At 41.5% G+C, this 14,362-nt stretch overlaps 1 protein-coding gene across 1 annotated transcript in view; it reads left to right on the top strand.

Moving 5' to 3' along the window:
* NCKIPSD (NCK interacting protein with SH3 domain) overlaps positions 1–14,362 on the top strand; it is a 98,214-nt gene that overhangs the window by 69,346 nt on the left and 14,506 nt on the right. Inside the window, exons 6-8 of the mRNA XM_063291723.1 lie at positions 6,151–6,321; positions 7,011–7,097; positions 9,577–9,715. Coding sequence (XP_063147793.1) covers positions 6,151–6,321; positions 7,011–7,097; positions 9,577–9,715 — 397 coding nt within the window. The remainder of the gene's footprint in view (positions 1–6,150; positions 6,322–7,010; positions 7,098–9,576; positions 9,716–14,362) is intronic.

Here is a 14,362-nt window from a genome sequence, read left to right as displayed (position 1 = left end):
ACTGTGCAAAAAGCTATGCTGTGCTGATATTTTAACTGCCCTGGATATACAGATCTTCAAGGAACGTGCTTTTATGTGTAATAACTTAATTAACTAATTGTTAAACCTGTTTGCCTTCTATTTCCCAGGACTCTGAATAGAATAGGCATTTTTGTTTGCAGAGTACTAATTGATGCTTCTTGTAGCGTTCTGTAAGTGATACTAGCCTCGTTCAGCCTCCAGTGATACATATATATGGATGATGATAAGCAAAAAACCCAATAACTACTTTGGTGGTTATATTTATTTATTTATTTATTTATCATATTTTTGTCGCCGCCCATCTCCTCCACAAGGAGGGACCCTGGGTGGTTTACAGTAAAAACAATTTAAAATTCAATAAAAATCATAAATAATACCAATAATCGATAAATATATAAAATATAGTCAAGTCCAAGTAATGGCGGATCTAATTCAGCCCATAACCCAGTAAGGCCGGTCCCGGGCAGGACTATGGAACCAGCCAGCCCCAAGAGTGGCTATTCCTCTCCCCACTCCAAGCTTTGTGGCAAAACCAGGTCTTCAATTTTTTTATGAAGTCCAGGAGAGAGGGGGCGAACCTCGCTTCTGGGGGAAGGATGTTCCAAAGGGCGGGAGCTGCTGCAGAGAAGGCCCGCCTCCTGGACCCCACCAGATGGAATTCACTTGCAGACAGGGTCCGTAGCATGCCCTCTCTGCATGACCGGGTGGGACGGGTTGATGTAACAGGGATGGGACTGTCCCTCAAGTAGCCTGGCCCCATGCCATGTAGGGCTTTAAAGGGGATAACCAACACCTTGAATTGGACCCAGAAGCAGACTGGCACACAATGCAGCTTGTGGAGCAAGGGTGTTCTATGTGCTGATCTTGAATCACCTAAAATTGCCTGTGCGATTGTACCCTGTACCAGTTGAAGCTCCCAGATACTCTTCAAGGGTAGCCCCATGTAGAGCACATTACAATAGTCTATATGGGAGATGACCAGGGCATGAGTGACCATTCGAAGGGCCTCTTACTCCAGGAAAGGGCATAACTGGTGCACAACACTGGCCACGCCTGCCACCTGCTCTTCAAGCAGGAGTTGTGAGTCCAAGAGGACCCCCAAGTTACGTACCGGATCTGTCTGGGGAAGTGCTATCCCATCCAGAACTAAAGATGGCAAATTCCTGGGAACTGAGGAGCCATTAACCCACAGCCACTCTGTCTTACCAGGATTCAGCTGAAGCCTGTTGTTCCCCATCCAGACCCCAACAGCCCCCCTACCTGGAAAGGGCAGCCACAGCATCACTTACTTCCCCTGGGATGAGATGTATAGCTGAGTATCATTGACATATTCATGATACCTCATCCCATAGATACGGATGATCTCACCCAGCGGTTTCATGTAGATGTTAAAAAGGAGTGGAGAGAGTACTGAACCCTGCAGCACCCCACAAAGGAGGGGCCACGGGCCCGATCTCTCCTCCCGTATTAACACCGACTAGGATCGGCCCTGGAGGAAGCAGGTGAACCAGCGCAAAACTATGCCACCCACCCCCAACTCCCTGAGTTGCCCCAAAAGGATACCATGGTTGATGGTATCGAAAGCCACTGAGAGGTGAAGGGGAGCCAGGATGGATGCGACCAATGCTGTTTCTGTTCCATATCCGGGCCTGAAACCTGACTGAAAGGGGTCTAGATAATCCACTTCATCCAGAATCCTCTGGAGCTGCAGTGCTACCACCTTCTCAACCACCTTCCCCATAAAGGGGAGGTGGGAGACTGGATGAAAATTGTCCAGCACAGTAGGATCCAGTGATGGTTTCTTGAGGAGGGGGTGCACCAGCGCCTCCTTAAAGGCCACCAGAAACACCCCCTCCTGCAAGGATGTATTTACCATCGACTGGACCCGACCACACGTCACCTTCCAACCTGCCTTCACCAGCCAGGAGGGACATGGATATAATTGACAGGTTGTGGCATTTACAGTCCGGAGGATCCTATCCACTTCCTCAGGTCCAATAGGATCAAACTGTTCCCAAATAACTGGGTATGTTCCCCGGGCATCTCCACAGACCATGTCTCACGCTTGGAGTGCAACTTAGAGCAAATCCAAGCGATTTTATCCTGCAGATGCCCCGAAAACTCCTCAGCACGGCCCTGTAGATGGCTTTCTGGACCCTCTTTCCCCAACAGGGATTGGGTGATCCTAAACACCGCATTCTGCGGATGCAATAGGTAAAGGTAAAGGTTTCCCTTGACGTAAAGTCCAGTCGTGTCCGACTCTAGGGGGCGGTGCTCATCTCTGTTTCAAAGCCTTGGAGCCGGCGTTGTCCATAGGACACTTCCGGGTCATGTGGCGGATGCAATAAGAACGGAGAAATACTGACGTTTCACCGCTCTTATCACCATAAGGTAGGCCTTAACCGCGGCTCTAACTTGTGTTCGGTCGGGTTCGGTCTTTGTTTTCCTCCAGTGGTGCTCTAGACATCTCTTAATCCTCTTCAGATCCCTTAACTCCTCTGTGAACCACAGGGAGTGTCAGGTTCAATGGGATAAGAGAGGTCGCACAGGTGCAATCCTGTCCAAGGCCCCGGCTGCCTCCCTATTCCAGGCAGCAGCCAGGGCCTCCGCTGGACCATGCAGCAGCTCCTCGGGTATAACCCCCAGCTCCCTCTGAAACCGCATTGGGTCCATCAGTTGCTGGGGGTGGACTGATCAAATAAGTCCTGCCTCCCTGTGGAGGGGGGTGGCATAAGAGAATCTCAGGGCCACCAGGGCATGATCTGACCATGACAAAGGGGAAAGATGTAACTCTCCCTTCAGATCACATTGCCATTGCTCCCACAAGAAGACTAAGTCCAGTGTGGGACCACTGTCTCGAGTCGGGTCCCGAATAATCTGAGTCAGGCCGTGGCCGCCATGGTGGCCATGAACTCCCAGGCTGCCTCCAGGGTCCGCCCCTGCAGAATATTTATCCTGCAGAAAGGCAAGATATATATGGCAATAATAGTGGTCGTCGTCATCATCGTACAGTAATCCAGGTAGATTTGCCATAGCCCTTTATTGCTCAAAATGCAGTTCTGATGCCCTGTGTACTGAATTAACGTATTTGCAGATTTTTTTAAAAAGAAACTTTTGGATTCTTTGTAAATCTGAAAGGAGTGGTTAGAAGATGGATGGATGGGTAGATAGATAGTTTGTAAAGCAGGTACTGTATTTGAACTTTTATTTCTTTCATTTGAGTTGGTTCTGCCTGAAATATCATCCAACTGCAGATAATTCCAGAAAAGATTTAGTTGATCATTAGTATTCTCAGAAGGCAAATGCAAATATTTTTGCAAGATAAATTAATTGGAATACAAAACACGTTCTCCCCCAATAATTAAACTTATTGAAAAGCAAATATAAGGAGAAAATGACGATAGCTGCTGTGTGAAAAATTATGCCAAATCACAAAATAAGGTAACTACTTCTCTAATGCAATAATAGCTTTCATCTGAAGAAACTCCAAAGCAGAACATTGATTACAATACAGGTAGTCCTTGTTTAGTGACACAATTGTGATTGATAACCTGGTCATTAAGTAAAGCAGTCACTAAGTGAAACCATGACTGTGCTTATGATCTTCAGCTTTCCTTTGCTTTACAGACCTGCAAAGGTCATAAATGTGAGGATTGGTCACAAAGTTACTTTTTCATCACTGTCGTAACTATGAATGGTTGCTAAATGAGGCAGTCACTAAATGAGGACTATCTGTACAAGCAAACTGCCTGAAGAAAATATTATACAAGGTCTTCTAAGCTAATTTCAGTGATGTCATGCAAATGAAAAACTGTAGCTAATTTCAGGGAAGACTTAGTTGATTGTTAGGATAATTTTTCTTGGTTTCCCTGATTTTTGATGCTTGTGAACCTAAGAGTTGCCACAGATGGATAAGTCACAGATTTCCCTCATTACAAAGATTCTGTAGGCAGGTGAATTACAGGCAGCACAAGTCAAGATAGTGGTTGTAATTGCACCTGAAAATTAAAGGTACAAAATCTTTAGTTCCCTAGATGCTTAATTGAAAATCTTGTGTGTGTATCTCTTTGGTTTGTCTATGGAAGCCTGCCTCTGTATGCCTTTTTCTCTCAGAGGTGATGAGTATGGCAAAAGCTTCTCAGTGGCACAATTGATGCTGCCAAATGTGCTCTGTGGTAGAGAATTCTCAGTTAGCTCTAGGAATCCCATGCAGTTGAATTCATTCTGTTGAATTCATACTTGTGGAATTACTGTTGGCTTTGCTGAATTTCTAGGGCATCATATTTCTGATGATACAGGTAGACCTCACTTAGTGACTGCCTCCTTTAGCAACCATTCACAATTACTCCAGTGATGAAAAAGTAATTTTACGACCAGTGCTTGCATTTACAACCTTTGCAGGTCTGTAAAGCAAAGGAAAGCTGAAGTAAGATCATAAGCACAGTTGCAGTTTCACTTAGCGATCACTTCGCTTAACAACCAAGTTGCTGGTCCCAATTGTGGTTGCTAAACGAGGACTACCTGTAATTGTTTAATTTCTTGTAAACGGTTTCACAATCCATTTGGCTTGAAAGCAGGACTAACTTTGAACATTGGAAATCCCACTCCTTGCTGCTGTGGCCTTTGACAAACTTAAACTCCATGAAATTTAATAATTGCATTGTATACTTAGGTGGGAGTCAGATATTGTGACAAACCCAGCATTTCTTTCACACTTGGTAGAATATGTATCAGAACTCAGAATTTGTTGATCTTAATTGTAACAAGACTCCCCCCTGTGACCTACCCTTATGCTAAATAAATTTATAAAATATCATCTGGAAGTCCCAGCATCAGGATATGCCAGATATTAAATGATCAGTTTGAATTTTACATAACTTCCATAGAAATCAAATTATTTTTTGAAATCTTCCTGTGTGGAATCCTTGGTGCTCTCTAAGCTTGGTTGTTTGCTTGCAGACGTTTCATTACCCAACTAGGTACCATCAGGAGTGCTAGTGAGTGTGGGATTTGCTCCCTGTTTATACAGTATACAGCTGCCAGTGTTGGTGAGGGTGTGGTTTTTCTCCTTGGTAGTTCCTTGATTAGGGTATTCTTTTCTGCTTGATCGTTTGTCTGCTTGATTGTCTGTCTCCTTGGTAGTTCCTTGATTAATCACTTCATTAGCTAGTTGGGTAATGAAACGTCTGCAAGCAAATGACCAAGCTCAGGGAGCACCAAGGACTCCACAGTTCAGTCCTGAGCTACAGATATTCTCTTCTGTTGTGTTTAAGCAGCTAGCAAGCTAGCAGTTTGAAAGGTATATGAAGCTTTCCTGGTGATTTAAGAACATAAGAACAAAAGCAGGGCCCTGCTGGATTGGACACCTGGCCCATCTAGTCCAGCAATCTGTTCTCACAATTCTCACAGATTACACTTGCCTATAATTGTTTTAGAAGCATGTGACCATTTACAAACCTGGTTTTGCTTAAGTCTTTAATAAAAAATATTTAACTGGAAACTGAAATTTGATTTAGTTCTTGGCTTAGCCTTGAGTTGGTAGACTTCTAGGCCTGCATGTTACTTGGTTTTAAGGAGATGGACATAGAAACTGTGGAACAAGGAATGAATGAATGAATGAATGAATGAATGAATGAATGAATGAATGAAAATCAATCAATCAATCTCCAAGTTGTTCCTTAGCATGCAGGATTAAGTGTTACTAATAATCAAATAAATGGTTGAAGTAACCATTTTAAGTGTGTCTAGCAGCCTATCCTCTATTGCAGGGGTAGAAATTCAGATGCCTCTTTCTCCTAGCAACAGTAGCAATGGGACATGTTTCAAAGAGGTAAATTTAGGATTTCCATATAAGGCTATCAGTCAATAGGCTTTGTCCTTTTCAGCTTTATAGATTTACAGGTTTACAGAAACCTGTAAATCTATAAAGCTGAAACTTGTAAATCTATGAATCTACATATTATTCAAAACAGATTTGCTTTCAGAAAGAAATAAAAAGAATGATGCACCATATTGCTAGGCAATATACAATATAATGTCAGATATTAGCAACTACTTGAAAACTATTTGAAACCTAGAGCTTTTGCAATACTTCCTGCTAAAGTAGTGCATTATTTCTTATTCTTGCAGGATCTATGTTCAGGTTTGCCTTCTGGCCAGATTTGCCACGATGAAGAGAGACTGAAGGTGATATTTACAGATCTGGCCCGGCACAAGGATGATGCCCAGCAGCGTAGTTGGGCCCTCTATGAAGATGAAAATGTCATTTGCTGTTATTTGGAAGAACTGCTTCAGATTCTGGTAAGTCCTTACTTTGGCAGAGACAGAGTCTTTATAACGTTTATTTGCTCAGCACTTTTATTACAAATGGAAAACCAATGGTACAATAGCTTAATTCATGGATGGGCAGTCCACAAAATAGTGTCCCTTGGAGCCAAGAGAGGCTCAACTTCTTTTGCTGCCAACCAGGTGGTTAAAGCTCTCAAATGGAACCATAAGGCTTGTAGCTCACTTTCTAGCTAAGAAAATAGAAAAACCCCTAATGTTATAGTCAAGTTAGATGATATCCTAAATAATGTATTGTTGCCTCTTGGGCTAACCCATCTCAGGTATAGTCAGAATAAATGTTCTTATCTGAATAATAATGTTCATCTTTCATATGGGTTTGGCAGTTTTTCAAATAAGTTGTTTATATGGTTATTCCAAAGCTTCTCAGATATTTATTCTTGTAAAACTGTATATAAAATAGAAGATGTGGTACCCACTAACCATTTATGGCTTTCTTTGACCTTTCAGTGCTTTTGTAGCTAGAGAGAGAGAGAGAGAATGTTAAACATGTGTCAAACCATTCTTTTGGGCAAAGTCTGCTTTAATATACATACAGTCTTAGCACTGCTGACGTTGGAAATTGAAACACTAGATTTTGGAATTGCTCTGCCTTTGCTGCTCTTTTCTGAGCATTGATTTTTTTTTTCCATTCGTTTTTACAGACAGATGCAGATCCAGAAGTCTGCAAGAAGATGTGCAGGAAGAATGAGTTTGAATCAGTGTTATCCCTTGTGGCATATTACCAGATGGTATGATACTGCGTTTAGGGTGTATAAGTGTGGTTGAACCTTGAATAGTTTAATTCTTACTTGTATATCAATAACTTTGAGCATACAAGACAGCTTTGCGATAAGGATGCTCTTCCTTCCCCCCACAATCTCCAGCTTCCCTTATTTTTGGCGTATCTCCAATCAGTCTGACTCATTAGAAAATCTAGCAGGCAGGGCAGCCCTATTCTAAAGTATGAACCAGTGGCCAAAGTAGGTAGTCTGAAATCAGCGTACGGAAACAAAATAATGTTCTCAAAGTTTGCCTTGGACTCACTATAACAGGAAAAAATTGGATGGAAACAACAGTAACATTTGGGGTCATAGGCATGCTTTGTTTTCCCCCCAAAGTAGAAATAATTAATATCTGAGTCCCTGCTAGCAATGTGAAAGATAAATTTAACTGCCCTGTCTTAAAAAGCAGCACTAAGGAAGAGAAGTAGCAGCCTTGCTGTCATTGGAAGGAAGGATTTCCACAGATGCCTTGGGAACGTTGGCAGGTTGCGCCCATTCCATGCGTAATTGAGGCACATCTATGCATTGGTAAACAGCATTTTGGAAATTAGGTTATGAGACTTCCCTGGGACAAAGGAAGGAAATCAAGTGCTCAGAGGAACATGATGGAGTTTGCCTTTGAGCCCCCCACAAATCCTTTCCTGTCTTATCCCATTCTGAATAAGTACCACTAGTTGTTTTTTTTTAATCTGTTCAATCATGCCTGATTCTCGGAGACTGCCTGGACAAGTCCTGCAGTTTTCTTGGCAAGGTTTTTTGGAAGTGGTTTGCCTTGTCTGCTTCCTAGGGCTGAGAGATAGTGACTGGCCCAAGGTCACCCAGCTGACTCTTTGCCTAAGGCAGGACTAGAACTCACAGTCTCCTGGTTTCTACCCTGATGCCTTAACCACTACACCAGACTGGCTCCCTGGAAAGGGGACTGCTAGTTTAGCCTTGCCTAAATACTGTACTCTCTTTGGTGTAATGGTTAAAGTACCAGGCTAGAAACTGGGAGACCGTGAGTTCCAGTCCTGCCTTAGGCACGAAGCCAGCTGGGTGACCTTGGGCCAGTCTCTCTTTCAGCCCTAGGAAGAAGGAGGCAAGGACAAACCACTTCTTAAATCTTGCCAAGAAAACTGCAGGGACTTGTCCAGGCAGTCGCCAGGAGTCAAGACTGACTCAAAGGCACATACAAATACTTTCTTTAGCTCACCATATTTGGAATCAAAGCTACTTTGTCTCTTCCTCTTTAACCTGGAGTCCCCCAGCCTGGCACCTTCTGAATTTGTTTAGATTGCAACTTCTACAATTCCTAAGACCGTGCTCTCCTTGGAACTGCAGTTACAACATAACAGTTGGTGGAAGAAACCCAGAACATGAACCGCCATAAAGCTAGCAGTATGATTAATAGCCTGTATTTCTAGGCCAACAAATAGCAGGCTTATCAAATCTAAAATACCTGATCATCCTAATATTTCTTCAAAGACAATTAGTCTGCCGATGGATAGTTCTGAAGGAGCTTACTTGCTAGTATAAAACAAGAAGCTCTCCTTTGAGGAATGGTCCTCCTTTTGTCGCATACTTTGGTCCTGGAGAAAGTGAACCTGAATGGAAGACTCACTGGCAGGATCTGCATAAAGTTGGAGAGGAGCTTCCAGTACACTGTTCTGGGGCTCGTTATAAGTTTCAGTTTCCATTACTGACTTGGATTCACAGAAATTGAAGGGTCCTAGGCTTGCTGGGCTAATAACAATTCTACAGCAGTGAGTTCAAAGTTTTATGCATAAGAAAGAACCACATTTGGGAATTATTGACAATTGTCTTCTGTGTTGTGACTTGGGCTATTTCGGGTAACAGACTGGAATATAGACTAAGCTGTAAGTGTGATATAAAGGGTATTAGTTTAGATTGAATGCAGAGGAAGTCTATGAAATTTCAGGAATACTAGAAAATTCACAAAAACTAATGTAAGCCAGGGTAACTGAGATAGATCCTTAGAAGCACTTCTCTTTTATCTTTTAATTTAGGCAGCAAAATTCAAGAAAAACACAATGAGATAAATGGATTTTAATAATACTTTGATTACTATTGATTAATAATACTTTGATTAAAAGCACTTTGTAAGCGAAACTTACATAAACCACTTTGTATTGCCAATTGACAGGTTGATGGCCAAGAGATGTAATAGTTCTTTGATATTGAATATTATGTCAAGAAGAGATAACAACAAAATTTATGAAGAATAGGGCAAAAAATTTGCAGTGATAAAATGTTGGCATCTTTACAATTTCTGATGTTCTGAATGGCCACCCCATATGGATTTGCTTACTGAAACTATTGCAATCAGCATAGAGGAATTATTTTCTGAGTTCACATGGAATGCTTCACTTTCTGAATAACAAGTAAAAGAAACATGCATTATTTATAGTTGGGTATTTTGTTAATTAAAAACAATTTTCTTCTTAAGGAACACAGAGTTCCATTGCGCCTGCTGCTTCTGAAATGTTTTGGAGCAATGTGCAGTTTGGATGCTGCTATTATTTCTGCTCTGGTTAATTCTGTTCTGCCAATGGAGCTAGCCCGAGATATGCAGACTCATACCCAAGGTGAGGCATATTTTATACAGCAAATCTTCTTATAACTCAGAAAGAATGCAGATTTTTGTTCTGCTGATGATATGATATTGGGGGAGGTTAGCACCCTGAAGGTCTCCTGTAAATTAAGAACTTTTTAACATCTATGTCTTGGACCATATTTTTTATTTAAGAATATTTTTATTGTATTTTATTGGCTATTCTTGTTTTATTGTAAACCGCCCAGAGCCGCTCTTTGAGTGAGATGGGTGGTGACTAAATTTGAAATATAAATAAACAAATCATGTTATTGTAAGGCTTTTAAGGAATATACTCCAAAGCTGTATTGTAGTAATTGAAGTGATGGTCTGTGTTGAATACTATTTGGGGGAAAATCTGGATATAGATTTAACTAATACATAGTAGTAAAGGTTTGGATTACAACCTCTTCCTTTTATTCAAGAATCTCTGATACAGCTAGTAAGGGAAAAAATGAGATTAAAGAGTATGATGGCAACTTTTTAATGGATTATAAGAATGCTGTAGACATAATATATCCTGAAGTGTTTAATGAAGTACCCCATGGCATGATAATGGCAAACTGTGTAAAGGTTGAACTGGAAGATGAAAATACAGAGGATATATAACTGGCTTGAAAATCTTATCCCAAGAGAAAGGGGTGTACTCAATCATTTCTCATAAGTTTGGTGAGAGGTATTGAGTGGGTGCCATAAGGTTCAGTTCTGTGTCTTCTGTTCTTCAAGGTTTCATTGATGACGTGGGCAAAACAGTGGATGGAATGTTTATCTGATTTGCGGATTACATAAAATTGGATGAACTGGCTAACATCCTAGAAGATAGGGGTAAAAATCAAAACAATCTCGGTGGGTTAGAGAAATGGGCAGAAAGTAACAGAACGAAATTTAACAGAGACAAATGCAGAGTTCACTGAAGAAATGAAAACCAAGTGTGTAGGTATAAGATTGGGAATATCTAAGTGAGTACTGGTACATGGCAAAAGTTCTTGGAGTAATAAACTGAGTATCAGCCAGTAGCATGACATGGCTGCAAAAAGGACAAATGCAAATTTTGGCTGCATCAACAGAAATACAATTCCAAATTATAAGATGTAATTGTCTCACTTTATTCTGCTTTGGTCAGATCCCACCTAGAGGGCCATGTCTAGTTCTGGGCACCTCAGCTTAAAAAAGATACATAAAAACTTGCATAGGATCAGAGAAAGGCAATGAAGATAATTGGGAGCTACAAACTAAGAATATTGGTATGTTTAATCTTTTAAAAAAGAGGGAGGGAGGAAGGAAATGATAGCGCTGTCCAAATACCTGAAAGAATATCTCATAGAAGGTCAAGATCTATTCTCTCATGTTTGAGAGTGCAGGAAACTGAATAACAGGTTAAGTTAAAAGAAGGTAGATTCTGATAGAAAGTTAGGGGAAAAAAACACCTTTATAATATTAAGAGCAGTTTGACAATGGAACCAATTACTCAGGTCTTCCCTTGATTGGATCTGTTCAGGCAGAGACATTTTAGGGAGATACCTTGTTTTGGATGCCTGAACTGGGCAGCAGGTTTCATTGATGATCTAAATGGCCCCTTCCAACTCTGGCTGTATGAATTTTTTGGTGGCAATCAGTTTTAGCAGTGGTTTTCCAAGGGTCTTATGTTCCTGATGGTCCACTGACAGTTATGTACTGTTATGGAGAAAAGAAGATGAAGGCATGGATTTGGCTAGAACATAACTTTTTTTTTCCAGTTTGGGGGAGTTGAAAAAAAGAAGGGATACTATTTTGAAGTAGGAGGACATTAGGAAGACATAAGGGTTGGGATTTTAAGGTAGGATTCTGAAACTTGAATAATTTTATGTGGGACTTTAGCTTTGAAAGCAAGATTCTGAAAGATGCCATTATTGGCATTTGATAGACAGATCATAGCTGTCCAGCACTTGGGGGAACATTCGTACAGCATTGCTGAACATGCATTTATTGGCAGTTAACAAAAACATGGAAAATTTGTCATAACTGTCTTTGTAATACATTGGCTACAGCTTCAGCAGGTAGCAGCAGAAGCTAAGCAGGGTCAGCTCTGGTTAGTACTTGAATGGAAGACCACCTTGGAACTCGAGGGCTGGTGGCTAGATGAAGAGGTTGAAAAAACATCCTGGAAGAAGGCAGGGGCAAACCTCTTCGTAGCACTGCCAAGTGCGTGGAGTTGCCAAGAGCCCAGCCTGACTGAAGACATTGTTGTCTTGTTGCCAGGTCAAAAGAAACCCCCAATCTTTTAATTAGATACGTTATTTTTATTTTAAATGACATACCACTAAAAAATCTGGTTTAATAGGAATGACACTTCCACCCAGGATATAAATAGATCATTTTAATAAACATGATCAGCTGCTTTAGTGTCTTTTCCTTTTAAGAAAAAACTTTCAGATGAAAAGCTTTTGTGATAGTATGTGGGAAAAACCTTGGGAGACAGGATGAAGAGATGCTGCCTAGGGAACAGTCAGATAAGAGACAGCATAGCCTGCAGCTAGACAGTGGGTGGGGCAAGAGGCTCAGAAGAGACCCTCCCTAGTTTCTCGGGCTGTAAAAGAGACGGTGGGAGAATTGTACTTTCAGACTTGCAAGATTCTGTTAATGTAGCTTTACAATAAAGTAGAATCAGCTCATCTGGTTGTGTTTCCTTCTGGTCTACCTGATAAGGGGGCCACCTTCTAAGAGAATCTTTTGGTGTGCATTTGCCCTAAATATCAAAGATAGGGTCGATAAGACGGTAAAATGATCTTTCTCAATTGCAAGCAGAAAGATATGACAGAAGCAGAGGCTGAGCTAGAGAACAAGAATGTTTTACACTTAATTGAAACCCTGCTCTATCTGGGTCTGAATCTGGCAGTCAAGACTGTTCTTCCTTGCAAGTAGAAATAACTGGTGGACAACCTTAACAAAATGAAATGGGAAAGCCTGAATGAGTGGCAGGGTGATGCTGGAAATAATTAGTAGGGCTATGCAGTGCTTCATATTCAAAGACACACAGGTGCTTTGGGGTACAGGGCCATGAATGTAGCACCTGTGTGCAACTCCTTGAAGCAGCCACACATTTCTCTGGGAGAAGAGGCGTTGGGTTGAAGAAGTTGCAGACAGATGGGATGCATTCTAAAGCATCCTTTGAACACAAAGCCCTGCACAGCCATAATAACTAGCTTTTCACACAGCCGTGTGACTGCTCTGCAATATGTTCTGATCCCAGTACTGGATAGGGTATTTTTTATGCATGCCCTTTGAGATTTGCTGTGTGTGTGTGTGTACACACAGACACACAAATACACCCACAGTGGTTTTCTTTTTATCACAGGAATTTATTGATTGTCTGCCATGTCGGAAGAGAGAGTATTTCTACATTTGTTTGCAGAACTATTGGGAGGCTGTTTCTCTCTCCAGCTTGATAGTGATGCTTAAAAACGATGCTATGACACTTCCTTTTAGCAGGACGCTTGCCTCTGCATCAAAAGGAGTGCTGGCTTGCTGCCATCTAAAAGGCAGGGTTCATTTGCATCCCTCACTAATGCAAGGCTGTTGTATTCTGTGTTCAATCTTTTCCTCCAAGAAATTCCTGCCATCACCCATTCAGTGTTTATCTTCTTTTACACATCTGTATTTGTTGGGCAGCCAGATGAGTGGGGGTCTCGCTGTGTCTTTATCCTCCCCCTTTTCCTCTCTTTGCAAGTCCACCCGCATATCCAGTTAAGCTCACCCAAAATAGGCAGGTTGTGTTGTTACTGCATTTGTGATGGACTCTTGATACTTCCTTGTAGGCAGAACCTTCCATCTATTTGGTGTCAGGCTCTGGCTTTGTGGTTAGTACTTGCTTCCTGGATGGCATGAACTTACAGCAGCACTATAATCACCCCATCTTCTTACTACTGCTACCTCTATTACATTTTAATTCTGCTTTTCAGTACCCAGCAATTCAAGTCTATTAGCAGAGGGGCTCATGAGGTGAGAATACGAATCCCACACATGTCCTGTGTCTGAGGTGTCAGTTTCAGAAAAATGTATCTGTTTGCTCCCTGCCATGTTTATTTTCATGGCTATGAGTTACATCTACCTTGCATGCATGTCACTGCTAATGTGTTAGAGAGTCTTACCTTGATTGGCACGTGTTCTTTGATGGCCGAAGCTATCATGGCTCTCTCATTGATGTTCAAATGGCAGCTCGTTTGAAATAACAATTTGCAAAGAAAGAGGACTGCGAACGCTATAGCAACGAATAAGTGGCAAAAGATGGCAAGTGCTTTGCACTGCTTTCATTCCTTTCTAAGAGCTGTTTTGTAACTCGGTGCTTAGATGATTTTTTTTTCCCTGTCAAAGAACAGTAAACAAAATTTCTCATGAAAAATGACTTTGCGTGTTGTAGTGATAGAAGCTTATTTTGGCGCTAGCAACTTGAGAATCGAGGCTGATCCATCTTCTGATAGAGTGCCTAATCCCTTTTGTGGCTAGTAGAGACCCAGGTAATCCTTGCTGACTCTCAAGCAACTAAAATTGGTGCCAAGCCAGCAGTAGCTATTCCATTCTTCCCAATTTTAAAGAGAAACGTAGGATGCTAAAACACTAGATCCTAGATGATTTTGATGAAACATTACAACACTTCTACCAACAC

The sequence above is a fragment of the Candoia aspera genome, chromosome 2 (genome assembly GCF_035149785.1).
Source record: "Candoia aspera isolate rCanAsp1 chromosome 2, rCanAsp1.hap2, whole genome shotgun sequence".
Taxonomy (NCBI): Eukaryota; Metazoa; Chordata; class Lepidosauria; order Squamata; family Boidae; genus Candoia; species Candoia aspera.
This window is presented reverse-complemented; position numbering and strand designations above follow the sequence as displayed.